A 21706-nucleotide genomic window follows, 5' to 3' on the forward strand; every position below is an offset into this window, starting at 1 on the left:
ACTTATACTGGATGTTTAGGGTTAGTTTGCCAGCAGCAGCCATTCATACACAATCTTTTCAGAATGCTTAGGGCTGTCACGATATGACATTTTATATGACGATTAATTGTCACTCAAATAATTGGCGATTAACGATTTAATTGTGTTTTTGTCGTTGATAATTACATTTCTGTTTGGCTTTTGGGCTTTGAAGTTGTACATGGCAGATATGACACATAATCTAAATATACAAAGAAATGACTGACATATTTGACAACTTACTACTTAAAAAATAACTTTGATAGTGGAAATAGCCGAGCTTGTAGATCTGCCATTTCCACTATTTCGGTAATTTTTCAACATTCACGATTATGACAAAATATTTGCTATAACGTCAAATAATCACGATTAGACGATTATGTAATAATTGTGACAGCCCTAAGAATGCTGTTGTAGCACGATCTGTGATGTAGCATAACACGACTCCCCAGCCTTCTGTTCCGACTGTAGTGTAGAAACTCCCATGTGACCATAAACTAAATGTGCAACTCTTTAATTATGCCAAAACACAACTTTGAATAAAATCGTTTTAATTACCAAAATAAAAAGTTCAACATTCCCAAATACAAAGAACAGACCTTGCACACAATTACACCCTTTCCCAGGGAAAGTGCAACCTGCTGAGCTACTGTATTTGATTATATGGGACATCCTTTTCTGAGATAGCAATGTTGACTTTGTGTTGATTACAGTACAGACTTTGATGTTTTGCAATGAGCGGGACAGGAGATCAGATCATGTAGGTGTAGCATGTCTCAAACCCATCACCACCACACAGGCAAACAATGTCATGCTCTGGTTATCCAATAGGGACAGACACTTCAAGCAAACCTATGCAGTTTTAACACATTTCAAATCACTTGACAGTAAAACAATTCTTTAGTAATAAACTAACCCAATCTGAGGGGCCATTTCAATAATCTGATATTACACATTTTAAATCAAATGGAAAAAATAGATATATACATCTCAGTGATAATATATGCAACTGTACAGCAAGTCATTTTCTTTTATATACTATCCATACCACAGGTGTCAGTAAACTTGTTGCTATATCTTTGAATAGTTAGTTCAATATTTTACAACTACATGAAATAAAACTTTAAAAGCATTAAGACACTTCAATCCACTCCCATATACAACCACACAAAAAAGGAGAAAGAAAAAAAAAAGACAAACCACATCCACTCACAGAAAACGGAAGATGATTTAATGAAATAGCACCGTGTTCCTCGTCTCAACACTCGCATGCTGACACAGGGTGTGGCAGAGGAGAGGCCATATATTGCCATTAGTAAAATACTAAGTGTTTATTTAACTCCTAGAGTGTACAAATCGAACCAAATGGACCCTTAGAGATATCAACACCAAGGATGTTTTACTGTGTATGTTGGATTTCAAGATCTCATCTCTCTGATACCAACCATAGGTAGACTTGATTCATCTGGGTAGATTTGACATAATTAACTATTTCTATTAAGTGGATATCAGTGCCAATTATTTGCTGAAGTGGCTCAAATATAGTCTAGCAAGTGAATGATTATGTGTCTTTCAATTGGATTAATACATTTTGGAAGCAGTGAGCTCATGTTGCTTTTCCGCCTTTGCATAATATTGATATCAAGTCAACCTTCAAAGAAATTAATCAAAATAAAGCAGTTCAATGTCTAGCAGGTACTCATGAATATGATGCCATTGTGAAAGACATGCCATCTCAAACACCATTTATCACAGGTTATACTTCGCAGTTGCATGTGAGCGGTGGTGCATTAGTACAGTGTCTGATACTAAAAAAGTGCTTTCTGGTAGAACATGCTAAATTGGCGCTCAACAGCCGCACACACACTAGCAACCACAGGCAGATCAGAGAAGTGAGAAGCATGACGGGATTTCCCCTTATTTGGCACCTAGTCGACTCACCCATACTCTATTATGCAGCGAAGCTCCATGTGTTTGTCCTCGAACCTTACTAAGATATGTAAGTCAATTGCAGCAATTGTTAAAGAGAAGTGCCCTGCTGGAGATTCTCAGACAATAGAGCAGTGCTAGCTACAGTTCATAGGCAGATCTGAGAGCGAGAAATTGCATTAGACAAGATCGCACATGGTCGCGTGCCACACATTCCTCTTCAGGTTAAAACACAGGTAATAGTCGGGGATCCACATGCCCAAAAGCTCAAGGAATAGGGTTGAACCTGTGATGTTCTGCCGCACTTTTTATTTCTGTTTTATCTATTAGTTTGGTCATTAAGGTCCACAGAATGAGAGGCCTGCTCTGCCGGAAACATTGCGAAAAAAAGTTATGGCCATTTGTATATTCACTGTCCCATTGACTCCAATAGAAATATAAAAGAATACATTAAAAATCTGCTTTAAGTAGCATGTGAGGCGTCAAACTAGGGGTTCTTCATCATTCTGAATCCATTACAAGCATTTGTTTTGCATGAAAAACATTCCTTGGGCAAAATATTGGCCCCCAAACACTGTGAAAAGTGATGAGTCATCACTTTTTTTTCCACTTTTCACAGTTTTGGATGGCCAGAATTTTGCCCAAGGAATGTTTTTCATGCAAAACAAATGCTTGCAATGGATTCAGAATGATGAAGAACCCCTAGTTTGACCCCTCACATGCTACTCAAAGCAGATTTATTTTCTTTTTAAAATATTTCTAGTGGAGTCAATGGGACAGTGAATATACAAATGGCCATAACTTTTTTTCGCGAAGTTTCCGGCAGAGCAGGCCTCTCATTCTGTGGACCTTAATGACCAAACTAATAGATAAAACAGAAATAAAAAGTGCGGCAGAACATCACAGGTCCCCTCCCATTATGAGGGACTGGATCCCCGGCTATAAGAAAAGCATCACAGACGTTTCAGGAATGAACAATGTTACAGATATGTTTAGTAGTGGAATGAATAATTACGGATAAGTCCTGGGTTAATTCATATTTTCATTGGTCATACTAGAAGGTCAAAATTCAGGGTCAAAATGATAAGAACACATTTCTCATATTATTTACTATTCAATGTGCAAATAACGTGAGAGGGTGAAGTGGGTATATAAACATTAAACATCCACAAATAAAACATATTTGGGGGGCAATCGGGTGAGACTTTGCTGAGCTGCGTGGCTGAGGGGGTTAAGGTACAGTCTCGTCTCCTCGTGACACACGCAGCCCACACATAGCCAGGGACCCACTCACCCAGAATGTGAGATGACCGGTGATGTCTTGCCGTACTTTTTATTTCAGTAGTCTTATTAGTTTGGTCATTAAGGTCCACAGAAAAAGAGGTCTGCTCTGCCGGAAACATCGCAAAAAAAATCTGTATATATATTTTCTTTGCATATTCACTGTCCCACTGACTCCACTACACAGGAACAGAAAAATATTTTAGAAAGAAAAACATCTGCTTTAAGTAGCATGTGAGGGGTCAAACTAGGGGTTCTTCATGATTCTGAATCCATTGCAAGCGTTTGTTTTGCATGAAAAACATTCCTTGGGCTAAATTCGGCCCCAGAAAACTGTGAAAAGTGATGAATCATCACTTTTTTTTATTTTATTTTTAACTTTTTTTGAATAAAAAGTACGGCAAGAGATCACAGGTTCAACCCTATTCCTTGAGCGTTTGGGCTTGTGGGCCCCTGACTAACAGACGCATTTCTTCTGTGAAGAAGGATGACGGGTGACGGGGGGGTTTGGAGCAGTGTTGCGGTGCATTAGGACTTGAAGACGTGCACGGCCCTCACGACGTACTGCCTGCATATCGGGCACTCACTCATCCTCTTGCCACACTTGGTGCACGTGACCATGTGGCCGCACTCCAGGAGGACGCAGTCTATCACGGCGTCCATGCAGATCCTGCAGAGGTTGTCATCAGCGTGAGTCGTCAGCTGACCCCTGTCACCGTCTGCCATGAAAAACAAAAGACACAGAGTGGAACGTCAACACGGCATCATATCGTCGTTGTCGGGTGAAAACCTTGTATGTCCAAAACCGTTCGTTTTGCATTTATCATTTTAGAAATGATTTAAACTAGTGAAAACAGCCGATCTGCAAGCACACAACGCCTCGCACCGCAAGGCGTTGTGTGCTTGTAGATCGCCTGTTTTCACTACTTTTGTGCTTTACTTGCGAAAGAACACACTTGCGAAAGAACACATTTGAGATACGAGGTTTCTGCCCGACAGTGACGATATACAGTACTAGTCATCCATTGCGTGCCTGGTTTGAACCCGTCACTTTAGCCTGTGGTTTCAAGCGACCAGTCTAATGTCTAATTTATGACCCGTCGTATGATGCGAGTTGTGTGCCAAAATAGCCGACCTGCAAGCTCACAATGTGGTGAATCCACAAATGCACTGTGAGCTTGTAGATCGAGGTTTTTCTTTTTTGTCGCATTACACCGTCATACGATGAATTATAAATCAGGCTTAAATCTAACAGATTGAATTTCTCGTTCAGTTGAGATGCCATACCCCCGCAGGGATGACTGTTTACTGCACTTGAAATTGTCATCTTAATGTTTTCATTTAATGGATCATGTGTTTTTCTTTATATTTGTTTGTTTTAGGAAAATGTACTGTTACACGCTTTGCTGCAAACCAGATGTACCATTTGGGATAGTAATAGTCTTGAACTGTAAAAGTAGAAAGCTTGGAACACTGCATGAAGCACAGCATGCCATGAAGTGTAACAAGGTTGTTTTTTTTGTTTTGTTTTTTAAAATAACTGGCCTTAGACAGAATGACTTATCTTGGCGTGGTTGTGCTTGGTGTAGTAAGCCACAGGGGAAAAACCAATTCCAGGAAAATGTCATCATCATCTCATTACGGCTTCATGACAAGGTGTTTCCATGACAACTGGCCAATCTTTATCACTGACAGGTGTGTGAGGTAAGGGGAGTGAATGGCCAAAAAAATATTGCAATTCTGAGCCCATTCATCTCAGAGCCGTCAGATTAAACAAAGGATGGTTCATGCTCCTCTATGCCTTCTGTGCATGACAAAGAACAGGTGGACAAAATGGGCCTTTTAACCCATTCAGAACGGCTACACTGTATTGTGTATCATTATTTTATGCTTTAACTATTGAAAAAACGGACCCGCATCTCAAAATATTTAGTTCCAGGGACCACCCAGAAGCAAAATTTGAGTTACAAACGTTCGCTTTAAAAAATACATATATTGAAAGATTTGCTCACATTTTTACGACTTTTTCAAAAATAGGCACTCAGTGCCGCGCTGTGAGCTTGTATATCTGCTATTTCTCACTGGTTAAAGCATTCAATAAGTCTAGGCCTAAATGGGTTAAGTAGAATAGGATAATGGATAAACCAATTCTCATCTATGACAAAAGAGAAAGTCTATTTCATGTTTTTCCTGATATACCAGCAGAGAGGCTGGCTACTCTCATGCACGATGAAAATACACATCACTCATGTTGACAACACAGCGTGAACGAAGCAATTCAGGACTGCATCACACATGACAATGAGCAAAGGATCACGGTGACTGTGGCAATGACTGTGGCAAGCAAAGATGGGCAGGTGACACTCGCTAGACAATGGAGCGGGCAAGTCAGATGGCATAAGTGACGACCGGGTCAACAACAACGGTGGCTATGTATTAGTATACCTTACCTCCCATGGCACCTCCGTTGCAGATAGGAGGTGGATAGGCAACCACTGTGTGTGTGTGAGTGTGTGGGGGGAATAAAGCATGAGACATTAGATCAGTGGTACAGGAGGTAATTTCCATGTGTTCGAGCCCCATTCAAAATAATGTAGGGATCTACAAGCTCACAACACAAATTCATTTTTCGCCTTCAATGACATGCCCCAATAGAAGGAAGCCAGGGTGAAAGTTGCTATGGTTAATAATTCTGAAAAAAAAAAGGATTGAAGCGGGTCACCTTGACACCAGTTCACTTGAGGTATCTATTGATCTCCCTCACACCACGTTTTTCCTTTTGTATTTAGTTTCGATTTTATTTCATTTAGCTAGTTTTGTTTTTATTGTTTAAATATATTATAATATATTTATCATGGATTAGTATCAATATTACTCTATTAAGACAGACAGAGGCTCAATCTCTTACCTGCAGTTATAGCACCGCTCACATTTTCCACTGGAGAGAAAAAAAAAAGCCAAATCAGATTTTTTAAATGAGTAACCATTAGCTTTCATAGCATGCTCAATTATTAAAAGGTGCTGTAAGTGACATTTTGTGTTAATAAAATGTTTTGTCTCCTCATCTATCTAGGTCTATAATAAACAGAAAATACATTTTCAGGGAGGTCACCAATTTCCTCCAATCATGTAGAGATCCAATTTATCAGCTTCAATTTTATAATAATATATTCTTTGCTTGATCATCGGTTCCAATTTCATTTCTTTTATCCTGTATGAGTTCTCTCTTCGATTGGATGAAACTGGTATTCCGACCTGAAAACATATTTTCTGTTAAAGAAATCCGGAGACAGATTGAGATCTCTGTTTCTAAACAAACACTTTAAAACAGTGATTGCGATGGGAATATAGAGCTATTCAACACTTATTTTAACAAAAAGGCAAGCCCACTTTAAGGACGTTACAGCAGGGGTCTTCAACAGGGGGTCCGGGACCCCTAGGGGGTCCTCAGAGTTAGTACAGGGGGTCCTCCAAATCTTCCAATCCTTTTTATATTAACAACTTGAACCCTAGTGTCCATATTCTGAGAACTGTAGCCAAAAATAGCAGATCTACAAGCTCGAGGTTGTAGATCGGCTATTTTCGGCAAAGCGGTTTGGTGTAGAGGGGAAAAAGAGCAGACTAAGTACAGAGTAAAAGGTCAAGCTTATTAGGTAATGACGGCTCAAGTAAACATCTGAAAACACAAATTGATATGAATCCAAAATACACTGATTGGGCTGTTAAACGATGAAACTATATGGAATCTATGAACAGGTTGTGTTCTCTCTCTCTCAACTAAGGGGTCCTTGGCCTGAAAACTTCAACGTTTTCAGACCCCTGCGTTACAGGACAATAAGTAGTACCCACTTGATTTCCTGTTCTCCTCCGTCTCTCTGTACAGCCTGCTGACGCGCTCCACTAGCTCCCATTTCTCACAGCACCCTGAATAGTTGACAAAGTTCCTGGCCAGGATCTCCTTCAGCTGCCGGACCGTCAGGCCCTCGATGTCCCTCAGACTGGAGATGTCGGAGAGGGACGCCCTGGCCCGCCGCCGTGTCTGAGGGCTCACCTGAATAGACAGCACGAGAGCTGGATTAAACCCATTTAGGCCTAGAATTATTGAATGCTTTAACCAGTGAAAAATAGCAGATCTACAAGCTCGCAGCGCGGCACTCGGTGCCGCGCTGTGAGCTTGTATATCTGCTATTTTTCACTGGTCGTGAAAATGTGTGCAAATCTTTGAATGTATGTATTTTCAAAGCAAACGTTTGTAACTCAAATTTTGCTTCTGGGTGGTCCCTGGAACTAAATATTTTGAGATGGCGGGTCCGTGGCCAAATAAATATCATTTTGGGGGTCCTCAAGAACAGACTAACTGAGCTCCAGTTAAATGAAAAGGACCTTTTCTTTGACGATGGCTGGCCAGATTGCTGACATAGAAACATAGGGTTTTTCCAAAAATCTTAGAAGGATTCAAAAGACACTTATAGAATCGGGTCAAAATTCTAATTTTCATGATTTTTCAAAAATAGCAGATCTACAAGCTCGCAGCGCGGCACTCGGTGCCGCGCTGTGAGCTTGTATATCTGCTATTTTTTTTATATTTAAAGCATAAAATATTGCGTCATAATGTGTTCAGGCCTAAATGGGTTAATAGCGATTCGATACATATCACGATACACGGTTGACGATACATGGACGATATCAGTTCATTCATGGTGATACGATACGATTCGATTCAATGATTTAAAATATAGTAACTATTTAGCAAAGAATTTAAATCTGTGTGAAAAGTGTGGATAGTGCAGGTTTTTAAGGGAAACATGTATTATTATGGATATAAATAAGTAAACACAGTGATTATCTGCCAAATACATGGACACTGTATATTGACAAACCTGCACCTTGACATGAACCCAGAGATTACACTCATTTATCAATAGACCAGTATAGCTATATGGAAAGGAAAAGTAATTAAACCTCTCCTTTTCATATTTTCTTCTTAAAAATGCTAAATACAATGCACAAGTAGGCAGTATCGATACAATCGATTATTTGCACTGCCGATTCGATTCGATACAAATTTAAACGATACGATTCAATTTTAGCCGTTTTCATTTCGATTTACTTCAATTTCTTTAATTAAAAACGATATTTCGATGCAGTTACTATATCGTTACACCCCTATTTGCTGTACAATGGAGTACACATTATGCATTATTCAACATAGCGGAAAAGAGACCCGTGCACTCAAGCACGTGCACATCGGTTCCATAATAAACCATGAAACAAAACAATATCGTTTTCTTTATTGGTCCGTTTCGATTTTCATGAATCCCGTTCTAAAATTAAAGTCTGGGATTTGTATGACTCTGTTATTGCTTTTATTTATTGGGGCTTTTTGCACATTAAGGACTTTGTGTAATTTTCTTATTGGGAAGAGGCTGACAAAAGTGTTTCAATTACATTTTATGGTGATGATGTGCAATACGAATCACGTTAGAGAAGTCTATTATTACACTCAAACTGAAGAATCCAAAGCATTGACATTGAATTTCTTCAACCTAATATTATTTTCTTCCATGTGGTGAAAAACAACTTTGCACAAAAAGGGGTGTCATGTGGACTGTGATTCAATGACAATCACATTATTTATACAGACATTGTCAATATTGCATGCAGAGCATTACTTATGACATTCATTTGACAGGGATTAAAGAAGATAGTGATCTCTGATCAAGAAACAGAGAGGGAAATCATTGCGACTAAGACAGAATACCGAAATCGTTATTGTTATTATTTAGCAAGTAAACTGTGGGCATGTCACAGATGCATACAGTATGGCCAGGGGATGCCAAGCCTCTACAATGTCTCTACAAAGATTTGCCCAGACTGGATTAGTCAGGGATTCTGTATAGCACCCATACAGCCCGTTACTCTCTGAAAAGAATAATCGTATCAGAATGCAGTCTGTAAATTCAAACAGTAGATGTAGCCAATTGTCCATATTCATAACACATTTTTCTCTAGCGTCATACACCTGCTCAAAGATCAAAGCGGGCACTGTAATACATAGCGTCAAAGTTATTTCTTGTGCAGCCTATTAAGAAATGGATCACCTCAGGAGTATGTTCACTGGGGTCCAAGTTGAGGAGGGAGACTGATGTGGCATCACCTATATCCTGCAACATAAACAACAAACACAGATGTTATTGTGCGCTACAAGGATAGCACACTATTTCTTTGGCCAAGACAAGCCAATGAAAGGATTAGGACTAGTCCTTGGCTGGGACCATTGATACCTGGGTAGACAACAATACTTTGTTCTTACCATCCATTCATAGAAAAGCTTACTGCTCCCTAAGTAGAACAGGTACAAGTATTTATAGTGGATCTTGGCTACTTAAGAGTGACAACTCTAACGAGAGATAATTCAAACCTCTCGTTCCTTCTCTCTCTTTGGATGCGTTGGACTGGAGAAAACGTATATTTTACTAACTTTTTGTTTTTCTCTCTTTAAGCTTTAACTTGCTTTTTTATTAATAAACCTCTAAGTCGATTACGTTTCCCCAACAGAACTTCCAAATGACTTCCTGTGACAAATGACTGGTTGGTAACATGAACCGACCTAAAAAAAACAGTGAAAACATTTAGCACCATCTCACTGTTGTGGGATTAAAATTGTTTCACAAATCTTCCCAAAAAACAGATCTATATGAGCTCACAACATACCACATCGCGACACCTGCTATCTTTGAAATTATTTTGAGAATGATTTAAATAGTAGGTCAAGGAGGCTTGTGCACAAGCCCAACTAGACGTCAAAATGACCGCAGATGTGTTTAAATAAAAGTGAAATACCCTCTGAAGTAGTTAAAGCTGGTCTTATCCTCCCATCAGGGTTCCCACACATTTTTACCAATTCATTTCCAAAGCTTTTCCAAAACCTTTCCAGAATATTTAACCCAATTTCCAGGACTATATAACAATAATTCAGCTCAATATAATATATATATAACAACTACCTGCCCAAAGACAGGTAGTGTATGGCAGTGGTTCTCAACCTTTTCAGGCTGTGACCCCGGAAAAAATCATAATTTAACTGGGGACCCGGCACCCTGACGAGCACTAAGAGTTGAGGAATTTTGTAAAACACTGTTCTATTTTGAATATAGCAGATCTAGATGCACACAACGCATGTAGATCGGCTATTTTCACAATTTCTGGCTCTAATATTTGACAATTTGGCCCATGTTTAATTTGTCATTTCCGAGGTATTAACAAAATCAATAACCAAAGACAATGCATAGCTATTTTTTCCAGGACCTTCCAGGACCCTTGATGAATTCCAAAACTTTTCCAGTACTGTAATTCTTTCTACCTGGTTGTTATCCGAGCTGTCGCTCCTGCTGAGTGGCTCCTCCTGGAAGGTAGCGAGGGCAGACAGCTCTGTGGCAGACTGGGCGGCTGACGGAGGCGGCGTGTAGAGAGAGCGGGACGTCAGGCTGGCCGTGTCGGCGTCCTCGTCTTCCTCCTCGGGACCCTGGTGGCACAGCACCAGGTCCACCAGGTCCTCCTTCTCCCTGCAGGTGTCTGTGGGGATGTTGCGCAGCAGCAGGTACTGGCGGAGGTCTTTGACGCGTAGGCGCATGAGCTGCGGCCTCTGGAAGGCCGTGGCCTTCAGTAGGTGACAGGTGGCACAAATGCGCAGAGTCTCTTGCAGCACGGAGCAGAGCGAACAGAAGCTCTTCTTACACTCACAGCAGATATGCTGTGTAAAACAAAAGAAAAAAATCACACCCGTGTGAAGTGGAGCTGTGTGTGTGTGTGTGTGTGTGTGTGTGTGTGTGTGTGTGTGTGTGTGTGTGTGTGTGTATGTGGATCATGTGTACCGATTTTTGTGACATTTGAAGAAAATGTGTAGGAAAAGGAGCAAAAAGTGTGTTTTGGAGAAAATTCAAGATGGCGGAAAATCTATCATGGCGCAAATGGGCGTGGCCTATATGGGGAGATGCGTCATGACCCAAGGAATCCAGGGAAAAAATATTTTTAATTTTCCGACCTACGGTTCAAGAGTTACAGGCCAAAACGTAAAGTGGGGTGTTATGGCGCCACCATGCGGCCAAATGACACAATTATTTTTTATTTAATCCTTGAAATCATTATGAACCTCCTCTCCAAGTCTTGAAACTCTAGCCCCTATGGTTTGCGAGAGACAAATAATTGAATGTGAGTTTTTGCGATTCCCATTATAAGTCAATGGGGAAAATTAATTCACTAATAAATTAATATCAATTAAACTATTGAACCTTTCTCTTAGCAAGTTACTAGCCCATGATTCCCGAGTAAGCCGGTCGATTTGACATATGGCGCGAGTGTGTGGTGGCAAAACTGTGGGACTAGTAGCGTGCCGAAGTTTAGGAAGTTCAGGCTACATACAGACACACAGACAGACAGACACACAGACAGACACACAGACAGACCCACACGGCCACGTATAGGGAGCCTGTGCTTCACACAGCTCCAAAAACGATTGACTGAGGCTTGAGCGAATATATTTTGTCTGCATTCTTTTGCAGAATTTGTCACTGGGATGGGACGATACGGGATATTATCGTTTATCATGATAAAAAACACTCAGGATAGTCGTATTGTGGAGATTTAATTTATCGTGATATAAATATCCATATCGCTCCATATCCAGTGCCACTTAAACCCTCTATAATTGGCAAAAGGTACTTATAATATACGTCATTGATGCCTTTGATGTCTTTTTTCACTCTCTACCAAATGTCTTTGCCAAACAATAGCCGATCTACAAGCTCGTAAGCTTGTAGATCTGCTATTTTTTGGCAAATGTTCCACCCCAGGATAATGGATTTCGATTATCGTGATAATATCGTAAATCACGACTTCTTTTGTCACAATAATCGTGATATGAAATTCTCATATCGTCCCATCCCTAATCGGGAGCAGCGGGAGCTATGGAGGCAGCGTTACGTGTCTTGCTCAGGGACATTTCAGACCAGGGCCAGGGGCGCGAACCGGGGACCTTCTGTTTCCCAGGCGGCCTCTTCTCTAGTCTCTACCCTCTCAACTACGGCCGCCCCATCAGCAATAGCACAGCTTTCTGCTGTGCAATATGCTATGTTTGGCATCTCCATAAATCATTCATGGGAGAAGCTAAAAAGGATCACGATTCATTCAATACCCAAAATTAGAACATTTTCTCCTATGCACTCTTTGCGTTGCAGTATATGGTGTACATGACAGAGGTATAGAGAAGCTGCACAAACAAACCAAGTCCTGTGGAAAGCAAGCATATCGATGTCAGTACTGAATATGCTGCATGTTTTTAACCATCCACATCTGCTCCTCTAACCCCGACACAGAGGCAGACTGCAGCCTATTTCTTTTTAAGTGACAAACATCAAACAGTAATGAATGCGAGCTGAGGGATTAGATTCTCAGCTGGCATGAGAAAGCGCTGCACAAGGTTCAGACAGCAGTAATTGAATGCTAACCTGGTGCCATATGAACATAATACTGCCCTCCAAAAAGATATTACAGAAATCTACATGCAGTCCTTCTGTCTCCTTCTGCAAATCATCCAGTGGCGCATTCTCACCAAAGATCAGTATATTCAGGACGCATGTTAAATGTTAATGTAATGATATTAATAATTAACCATTAATACCATCAGTTAAACCAGTGTTTCTTAACCTGTGGGTTGGGACTCCCAGAGGGGTCCCCAAATTATTTTGGGGGGTTCCCAGATGATTAACTTAATGTGCAACATTGTTTTCTCACTCAACAGTAAACAAACCGACAAAAGGTTTAAGTGTAGAGGGTAAATGCACATTTCTAAAGTGACAATTTAAGGACTTTGTAATGCCTCTAAAATTACAAATTAAACATTGGCCTTATTGTCAAATATTGTGAAAATAGACGATCTACATGCTCATCTGCTATTTTCACAATAAAATTGTGTTATGCAAAATGTAATGCCTCAACTCTTAGTGCTTGTCAGGGTGGGGGGGGGTGGTCCCCAGTTAAAATAGGATTATTTTGGGGGTCGAGGCCCGAAAAGGTTAAGAACAACTGAGTTAAACAGTACATTTTTTTTATAGTATTTCCCCCCCTTACGTTACTCATGGAGGCAGTCGCCATGTTATGAAGCTGCAAACTGATTTATTCACGTAACAACAACACTGAAATAATGAACTGTGTGCAGTTCAGGAAGTTGCCACGGGATTCATCAAAACGATGTCTTCTTGCTGAATAAAACAGTGTTTTGCAATAGATTGTGAATTGAATAAACATGAGCTTTGCATCAATCAAAAATTGCATTTGATGACTGGTGCAATTACGTACTAACGCACAACATCAGATGCAGCAAGGCAGATCTAATGGATTGTGACAGCAAACCTTTCTTCCTTGAAACTTCCTTTCTTTTTTTACCCCCCTTTTTCTACTCTGTACATAGTGTTTATGTTTGATGATAATTGTATTTTGGTGTTATTTTTTATGCTACGTTGATGAATGGAATATATAGGACCTCAATGGTCCACAGGACGTGTTTTTGCATTATCCTTTTACACCGATCAAGTGTATGACTTGTGCTGTTTCCATTTCTGACTAATAATACAGTCTGCCATGGCCAGACTGTAGTAGCTGAAAAAGACGTCGCTCTCCTTGAGTGTCTCAGAGGACAAATCATATTACTAGTACATATAAAATTGTACCATAAGCATAACCACCGATTCTGAATAAGAAACATCCCTTTGGAACAGTGCTTCAAGTTTGGGCTTATTTCATCAACACACCGTGGCACTTCTCACTTTCACAAAAAGGAAGGTGGAATTGCAATACATTTTCCATTAACACCCCCCACACACAAACAGGACAGGCTGCCCTTGTGTTGTAAATGTGTGAATTCTCAACCCACCACGGTACAGTTAGGTTCTTGTAAAGGGGCGCTTGTTTTCGGTGGAGATGACGGAGGCGCGCTGTCTCAGGCGACCTTGATCCACGTGAGACACCGCCGAGCGAGCGGTAGCAAGCGAGTGGCTGTGTCGAGCGTTGCGAAGGTTACATGAGCTGACTCAGCACCGTTAAGACGTTGTAAACCAGGGGGCCAGAATAGTAAATCTTCCCCCCTACTTTCGGCACCTCCGCGTGGCAAAAGTGAACACAACGGAGCGCTCCCGAGTCCCTACCTCCCGTTTAGCCAATCACAAGCTTCCGCAGGCGGATCTTAACTGTATCGTGGTGGGTTTTAGATGCGACACGCGTTGTAAATGACTAAATGACTAAATGACCCTAACCCTATAAACCAAAAGATTCCATTCTTCTGCATTAAGTTGGCATAAAGCTACTTCCTGAACATGTATTAACAAAATGTAAAGCGTTCACACTTGATTATCATCACAGGATAGCCCTGGTTGATGATCACACCGGCTCCGGAACGCACCTTCCTTCTGAAGACGGAGAAGGCCTGGCCACAGGCCTTGCACACAACACTGGGGCTCCCTGAGGTTGTGGGCGGATATGTGGAATACCCCGCGCTGGGGGCAAAGCGGAAGGGTCCAGCACCGGCGCCAAACCCTGGCTGCTGGCCTCTAACTGCCCCTGTGCCCATGACTTCGTTCAGCAGACCACAGCATGAAGCCCACATGGACGTGGCCCCTGCCTGGCATTCAAAAGAAAAGAGATAACTGTTTATAATATAATAATGCATTTAATTAGTGTGGTTGGTTGCCTAGAGCAGAGGTTCTACAGGCCGCGACCCCCAGAAAGAATCATATTTTAATCCCCACCCTAACGAGAAGAGTTCTCAACTGCTCGTTACATTTTGTATAACACGATTCTATTGTGAAAATAACACATCTACATGCTCACAACGCTGCGTTGTGAGCATGTAGATTGGCTATTTTCATAATTTCTGCCTCTAATATTTGACAATTTGGCCAATGTTTAATTTGTCATTTTAGAGGCACTAATAGTCCTTAAATTCTCACTTTAGAAATGTGCAGATACTCTCTATACACTTAAACTTTATGTTGGCTTGTTTACTGTTGCTCGCGGATTGGTCGAGCTTCACATGACAATTAGGCTCGACCAATCCGAGAATTTCCTCTATGTTATCTAGTGGCAGCCTCTGATGTTGTAATAATGTGTAATGTGTATATACTATATCCAGACTTGAAGATATGACAGTCAGTGACTATGATGATATTCAAGTCTGTTGTTTGTCTGCCTTCAGGGGAGTCCCATCTGTGCAAAACTAAATCAACCTGAAATGAATAGGTGTCGTGCCTTGGATACACAGGTTATTGCACATTTATATATGAGTGACAAAACATGACCTCATATAAAAGCCGATTGGGTACAATTCAAAGCATAAACAAGGAAGGCAGACGACACGAGCATAGTAATGTTGGGCACCCCATATATTATCGTTAAAGTAAACACTGTCAAAACACAAGCATTTTATGTGGTTCTTGATATTAAACTATAATAAAATATTGTAGTCCCCAATACTTGAGTGTTTTTTGTCACTATACAATTTACCAGGGATAGACAAACATACTTTAACCTAGTAGGTCTACATAATTCATAGTTGAGACATATTACACACTGACCAACCCCACACATTTTGACAACCTATGCTTTCACTTAACTAATTACGTTACGTTACAACACAACACAACACAGCAAGCTAACCCTAATGCCAGCTGGCAGATACAACAAAACGAAGCTGGTTTGCTACGTTAGCTACCGTTAGCCAACAAACAGTCGGAAACCAACTGATGTGTGCTACATTTCATGGAATCGTACCTTCATTGCTCCAACGTGCGTAATGTGTAGGAACAGATCGATAGGCGAATCATTGCAACAAGGAGCTTGGCTTCTTTAGATGAACAACTGTCTACCTTGTTGTACATTTCCCAACGGCTGCAAAAGAACGCGAACGAACGATGAGTGCGAGTGCAAGGGAGTGCACCAATCACAACACGGAGAGAGGGACGTCTAGATCGCATCTGGAACCCATAGCCCGGGCGGTGGCGGCGCTGTGATTGGCTGGCGTTTGTTGACTTTAGAGAGTGACGCGGGGTTAGACAACTACAACCAACCTCGTTATCCCATTATGTAATTTAATTTAATCTAATCTAATGGATTCCCCTCTAGTTTTAAAGCAAAGTGGTGGTGGTGGGAGGGGGCGCGGTACTCCGGGAAACTAAAAGATATGACAGTCTGGAAAAACGAATGTACTTTACAGCAGCAGCAGCATAATATGCTCTGCTGATATGTGTATCACATAACAAACACACACACGCACGCACGCAGGCACGCGCGCGCGCTCTAGAAGGTGCAATAAATAAAGTCATTATTACTTATTAGTGTGGCAACACACTATAGTCCTGGAGACACTTTATTTATTCTTCTTCTAGATACACTTTTTTTGTGAATGGGTTTTTACATTCAATCAGATGCAATTGGAAATTGGTGGAAAAACATTAGGAAATCAATGGGAATGGGAAGAGAACCCAATGGGATAGGGAATCAATTGGGAATCAATGAGGAGTGGGAATCAATAGGGAATCAATGGGAGGCAATCAATTGGTCGAGCTTCTCATGACGTTTAGCCTGCCCTGCTGCAGATAGTCACGTCAGCAACCACACTTGCAATTTCCAATGGCATCTTTTCTAGTTAGTGTAGTCCTGGGGAAGCTTTATTCTTCTAGATAAACTTTTTTGTGAATCAATAGGGAATCAATGGGAGGGGACGGTGAATCAATGGGAGAGGTGAATCAATAGGGAATCGATGGGAGAGGTGAATCAATAGGGAATCGATGGGAGAGGTGTTAGCTCGAGTATTGGTCGAGCTTCACGACAGTTAGCCTGCTGTAGAATAAAGCAAGTGTGCAACCACAGTTGCAATTTCCAATTGCATCTTTTCTAGTAGTGTGGTTGCCCTATACACACTGTAGTCCTGGGGAAACTTTATTTTCACTACTAGATCAACTTTTTTGTGAATCAGATGCCATTTGGACACGGTGAGACGTGAGAGGACGTAGAGGAGAGAGTACAGGAGAGGCTTGACACTGACAGCAAAAAGAGAAAGAAATCACCTGATTTGGGAAATGACAAGGAAAAGAAAGAGGATTATGTGGTTGGCATGAGAGCGGTGTCTAGTACGAACAGTGTGTTTAGTGATCCTCAATCATGAAGTAGGAAAGAGCACTGTCAAGAAAGTTGGAAAAATAAGAGAATTAAGGAAGGATAACATGCAGTGGAATGGTCGTCATTCAATGTGCAACAAAGAAACAAATGGAAAAAGTGTTGATGATTGAGGAGTGGGATGAAAATACTGTTGTGAGGTGCTTTCGGCTGGGAAAGATTCCACGGAAGAGAGGAGTGATCAGTGGCGTGCCATGTTTTTTTTTTTTTTTTGAAGCGGTGAAAACCGCTTCCAATGAATGGCTTTGTGTGTATCACGCCCATATATGGTCATTTCAGTCCAGAATGAACAGGCTTTTTCAAAAACAGAATGTCCGTTTAATTACCATATATGGTGATCTCAGTCCAGAATGAACAGGGTTTTTCAAAAACACAATGTATGTTACCTTATGTCCATATATGGTCACTCCAGGCCAGAATGAACAGGTTTTTCCTGTCCCGTACATGCAAAATATCAGTCCAGAATGAATAGGCTTTTTCAAAAAGCAAAATGTGTGTCCCATGTCCATATATGGTCATTTCAGAGGAAACAGAGGAAACAGCAAGAAACAGAAAAATGAAACAGTTGTACGACACCACCAGAAGGATGTCGGGCAAATATAGTAGGCCACAAACGAGTTGAAAAATGTAGTAGGCCACAAAGATAACACGGCCAGATAACAGACCTGGGAAACTGAAATAATTATAGAGGGATGCAGTTGACAAACAACTAAGAGACAGGATTCTTTATATATTTTTTTAAAACCTATTATACCGGCTGTCATACCGGCTCTCCACACAATTCTAAACTAAGATTCACCGCTTCACTTCGAACCGAGGTTTGATTTTTTTTTTACTTTAACCTTTTTTAACGGCCTGAGGTGGCTGCGTCCCTAAACAGAGTCCTTGAAAACATCCGAAAGTGTATATATTTATTTATATTATATATTTTCATGAATTCTGAATGAATGAACGATTTTGTCTGGAGGGCCAAATTGTCATGTGAAGCTTGACCAATCCTCAATTCTGCATGCACGGGACAGACATAGGACAGACATGGGACAGACAAAGCCACACCATGGAAGCAGCTTTCACCAATTCAAAAATGGGTTACAAAAATCATGGGATAAAAATTATAAAAAAAAAAAAAAGTAATCTTAAAATATTAGTTAATATGTTTGTGATGTCATTGTGAGAATGCACAATTATAAGCCAATCAAATTAATTGACTGTACTTAACTCTACTGGTCAGCTGTTGTTGGGGGGAAAGGGACAGATTACACTGTGACATGAGTTTCAGACTATCTCAGACCGTTTTCAGAGAGAGCACGTGACCTACGGTATCATACTATTATAATTTTGGGGCATGTCAGCGGGCCTTTAACTCACTGAAACCCTTGTCACACTGTTTACAGACAAAGGAGTTTCCCCAGTATGGACATGCTGGTGTGTCTTCAGGTGACCTAAGTGACTGAAACTGAAACTCTTGTCACACTGTTTGCAGACGAAGGGTTTCCCCACTGTGGACATGCTTGTGTCTCTTCAGTTTACTTAACACACTGAAACCCTTGTCACACTGTTTACAGACAAAGGGGTTTTCCCCAGTATGAAACTTTTGTCACACTGTTTACACACTAGGGTTTTTCCCCAGTATGGACACGTTGGTGTATCTTCAGGTTACCTGACTGACTGAAACTCTTGTCACACTGTTTACATGCAAAAGGTTTTTTCCCAGTATGGACACGTTGGTGTGTCTTCAGGTTACCTGACTGACTGAAACTCTTGTCACACTGTTTACATGCAAAGGGTTTTTTCCCAGTATGGACACGTTGGTGTCTCTTCAGTTTACTTAACTCACTGAAACCCTTGTCACACTGTTTACAGACAAAGGGTTTGTCTCCAGTATGGACAAGCTGGTGTGCATTCAGGTTACTGAGCACATTGAATCTCTTGTCACACTGTTTACAAACAAAGGGTTTTTCTCCAGTGTGGACAGGCTCGTGTCTCTTCAGTTTACTTAACTTACTGAAACTCTTGTCACACTGTTTACACTTGAAAGGTTTTTCTCCTGTGTGGACGTGCTGGACATGCTGTGTCGATACCTCAATGAAACTCTTATCACATATGAGGTTTTTACTTCTCCTGGCTGTGTCCTCGCAAGATCTTGGTTGGTCTGTGTCTCCTTGTTGCTGGCTGGTTACACAGATGTTGATATTCTGACAGGAAGATGAGGGGAGCTGTCCATTGCTCATCATTTGACAGTGGAGGTTGTTGTGGCTCCTCTTCATGTTTTCCCGGGAGATGAAGGCGCAGGCCGCAGGGACACTCAGAAGAGGAAGACACTCAGAATCTTGGAAGATTGGTTCACGGACACAGCTTCTGCTTCTCTTTGGCGCTGCTGTGTTTCTTTTTCTCTTGCAGGCAGGAAAGATTTGGTTTTAATATATTCTCTGTCAATATCTACCCTGCTCTCTGACAGTCCGTAGAGAATTTCTCCTGTGCGTGCTCAGACTAAATGTGATGTTTAAAACCGTGTCACATATTATTCAGGTTGACCAGAGCTCTGGTCTGACGTCACACAACACAAACTGTTGACATCATTCCTAATAACTCCGATTTGCACATCTGACAGTAGCAATTCATCCATCAGTGAATTGAATCATTGAATCAAGTGCATGACCAGACCCCGGAAGTAAAGGCAGTTGGCAGTCTCAAAAAGTGTTTGGAAAAAAAACTAGACCGGGTCAACCTGGTTGTGCCAGACCCCCTGTCTGTCATCATCATTTATGACATCATGCCTTTTGTAGGCATGTCATCATCATGTCATCATCATATATACCCTTTATATAGAAAACCAGGACCGACATTTGCTTATGTAGGCCTACCCATTTCATGGGTCTGGCAAAAACATGACACGTCGTGGGTATCTCCTTGAGCTGTTCTGTCCGTGACATCAGCTGTGCTGCGTACTTTCCATTACGGTTGTCTCGTGTGACTTTAGTCTCGTGTTCATATGGTCATAGGGACATAGGTAGGCCTACTTACACACACAGCCAAACATAGGAGCGGTTAGCACCGTTCAAAAATTATTGCGACCACAGGTCACAGTTTAGTTTACTATGAAACCCGGCAGATCTTGTTCATACATCATTGGGGTCAGTGGGTCAGTAATGCCTCAATGTCTATAGCTGACCTGTTGTGACATCACATTGTTGACTCGCACAACACCACCCCCTGGCGGTGTGTGATAGAGGCTGGCACCGCCAGGCTAGACCAAGACAGCATGTTCTGGCAATCATATATGGAGATCCCTGATGTCATCAATATTAAGCCCATATTTGGCAATGCCCATATATGGACACTCCATAAGGCCAAGACAGAATTCATTTGCAAATCAAGACTGTTGACTATAATCACCTGGATATCCATTATGTGAAGATCACGACACTGACCTCATCAAATCCTGGATATCCATACATGAGATGACTGGATCATCACTTAGATCTCCATATATGGAGCCGACCTCATCTGATTCCTAGATGATGCCCTGTTAGGCCAACCACACTAAATTATAGAATCCCTTTTATGCCCATGACTCCCTAGTCCCTAATCGGGAGATAGGCGACCATCAAGTTGCATAGGGGGAGAGCGGGGTAAACTGAGACACTTTTTACATTTTCTCCCCTAGAGGCGAACTAAAAGATATATCAGTAAAAATATACACATTTCCCAGTAATTTGGGATGTTTCCTAACAATGGAAGTTATCAGAACATATTCAAGACAAAAGGCAGAGAAAATATGATTGTTTTAAAAAAAGTGGTCTTGTGTCTCAGTTTACCCCAGGACCGGGGTAAACTGAGACAGACCAGAGAAATCAACGGGGTAAAGTGATCCACTCACTTTTTTCACTTTAAAACTACCATAAAAACACAAAAACCCGGTTAACCGGGTTAAATATGCGCAATACAAAAATGTACATAGCAGACATTCTTTTAATAGGCTTTGTCCTGTCATTTCCACCCATGTGTCAAATAATGTGACACATGGGCAGAAGGAAAAAACTAAAAACCCTATAAAAAATGTATAGAAGGGTTTACCAAACTTTCCTCAGTTGATCCTTATGTAATTCTTCCTGTAGAATCTATTTCTGCAAAGTATATTGTTGTATTGTGCATAACTAATGAAATAATTCGCATATTTAGTCAAATATGCTAATTATCTCATTAATTATGCACAATACAAAGAAATATATCAAAAATGGATTCTACAGGG

General features: G+C 41.0%; 1 protein-coding gene across 1 annotated transcript; it reads right to left on the minus strand.

Annotated features, from left to right (window-relative positions):
• Positions 1–627: 627 nt before the first annotated feature.
• Positions 628–16189, minus strand: rnf34a (ring finger protein 34a). The gene is made up of 7 exons (XM_080738238.1): positions 16051–16189; positions 14684–14902; positions 10592–10981; positions 9330–9392; positions 7078–7279; positions 6137–6166; positions 628–3947 (listed from the first exon to the last, which is right to left on the minus strand). Exons 1-7 carry the CDS (start codon positions 16054–16056, stop codon positions 3757–3759), a joined length of 1101 nt encoding a protein of 366 aa, XP_080594364.1. The 5' UTR covers positions 16057–16189; the 3' UTR covers positions 628–3756.
• Positions 16190–21706: the final 5517 nt, after the last annotated feature.

This window comes from Nannobrachium achirus (assembly GCF_963921795.1).
Source record: "Nannobrachium achirus genome assembly, chromosome: 12".
Taxonomy (NCBI): Eukaryota; Metazoa; Chordata; class Actinopteri; order Myctophiformes; family Myctophidae; genus Nannobrachium; species Nannobrachium achirus.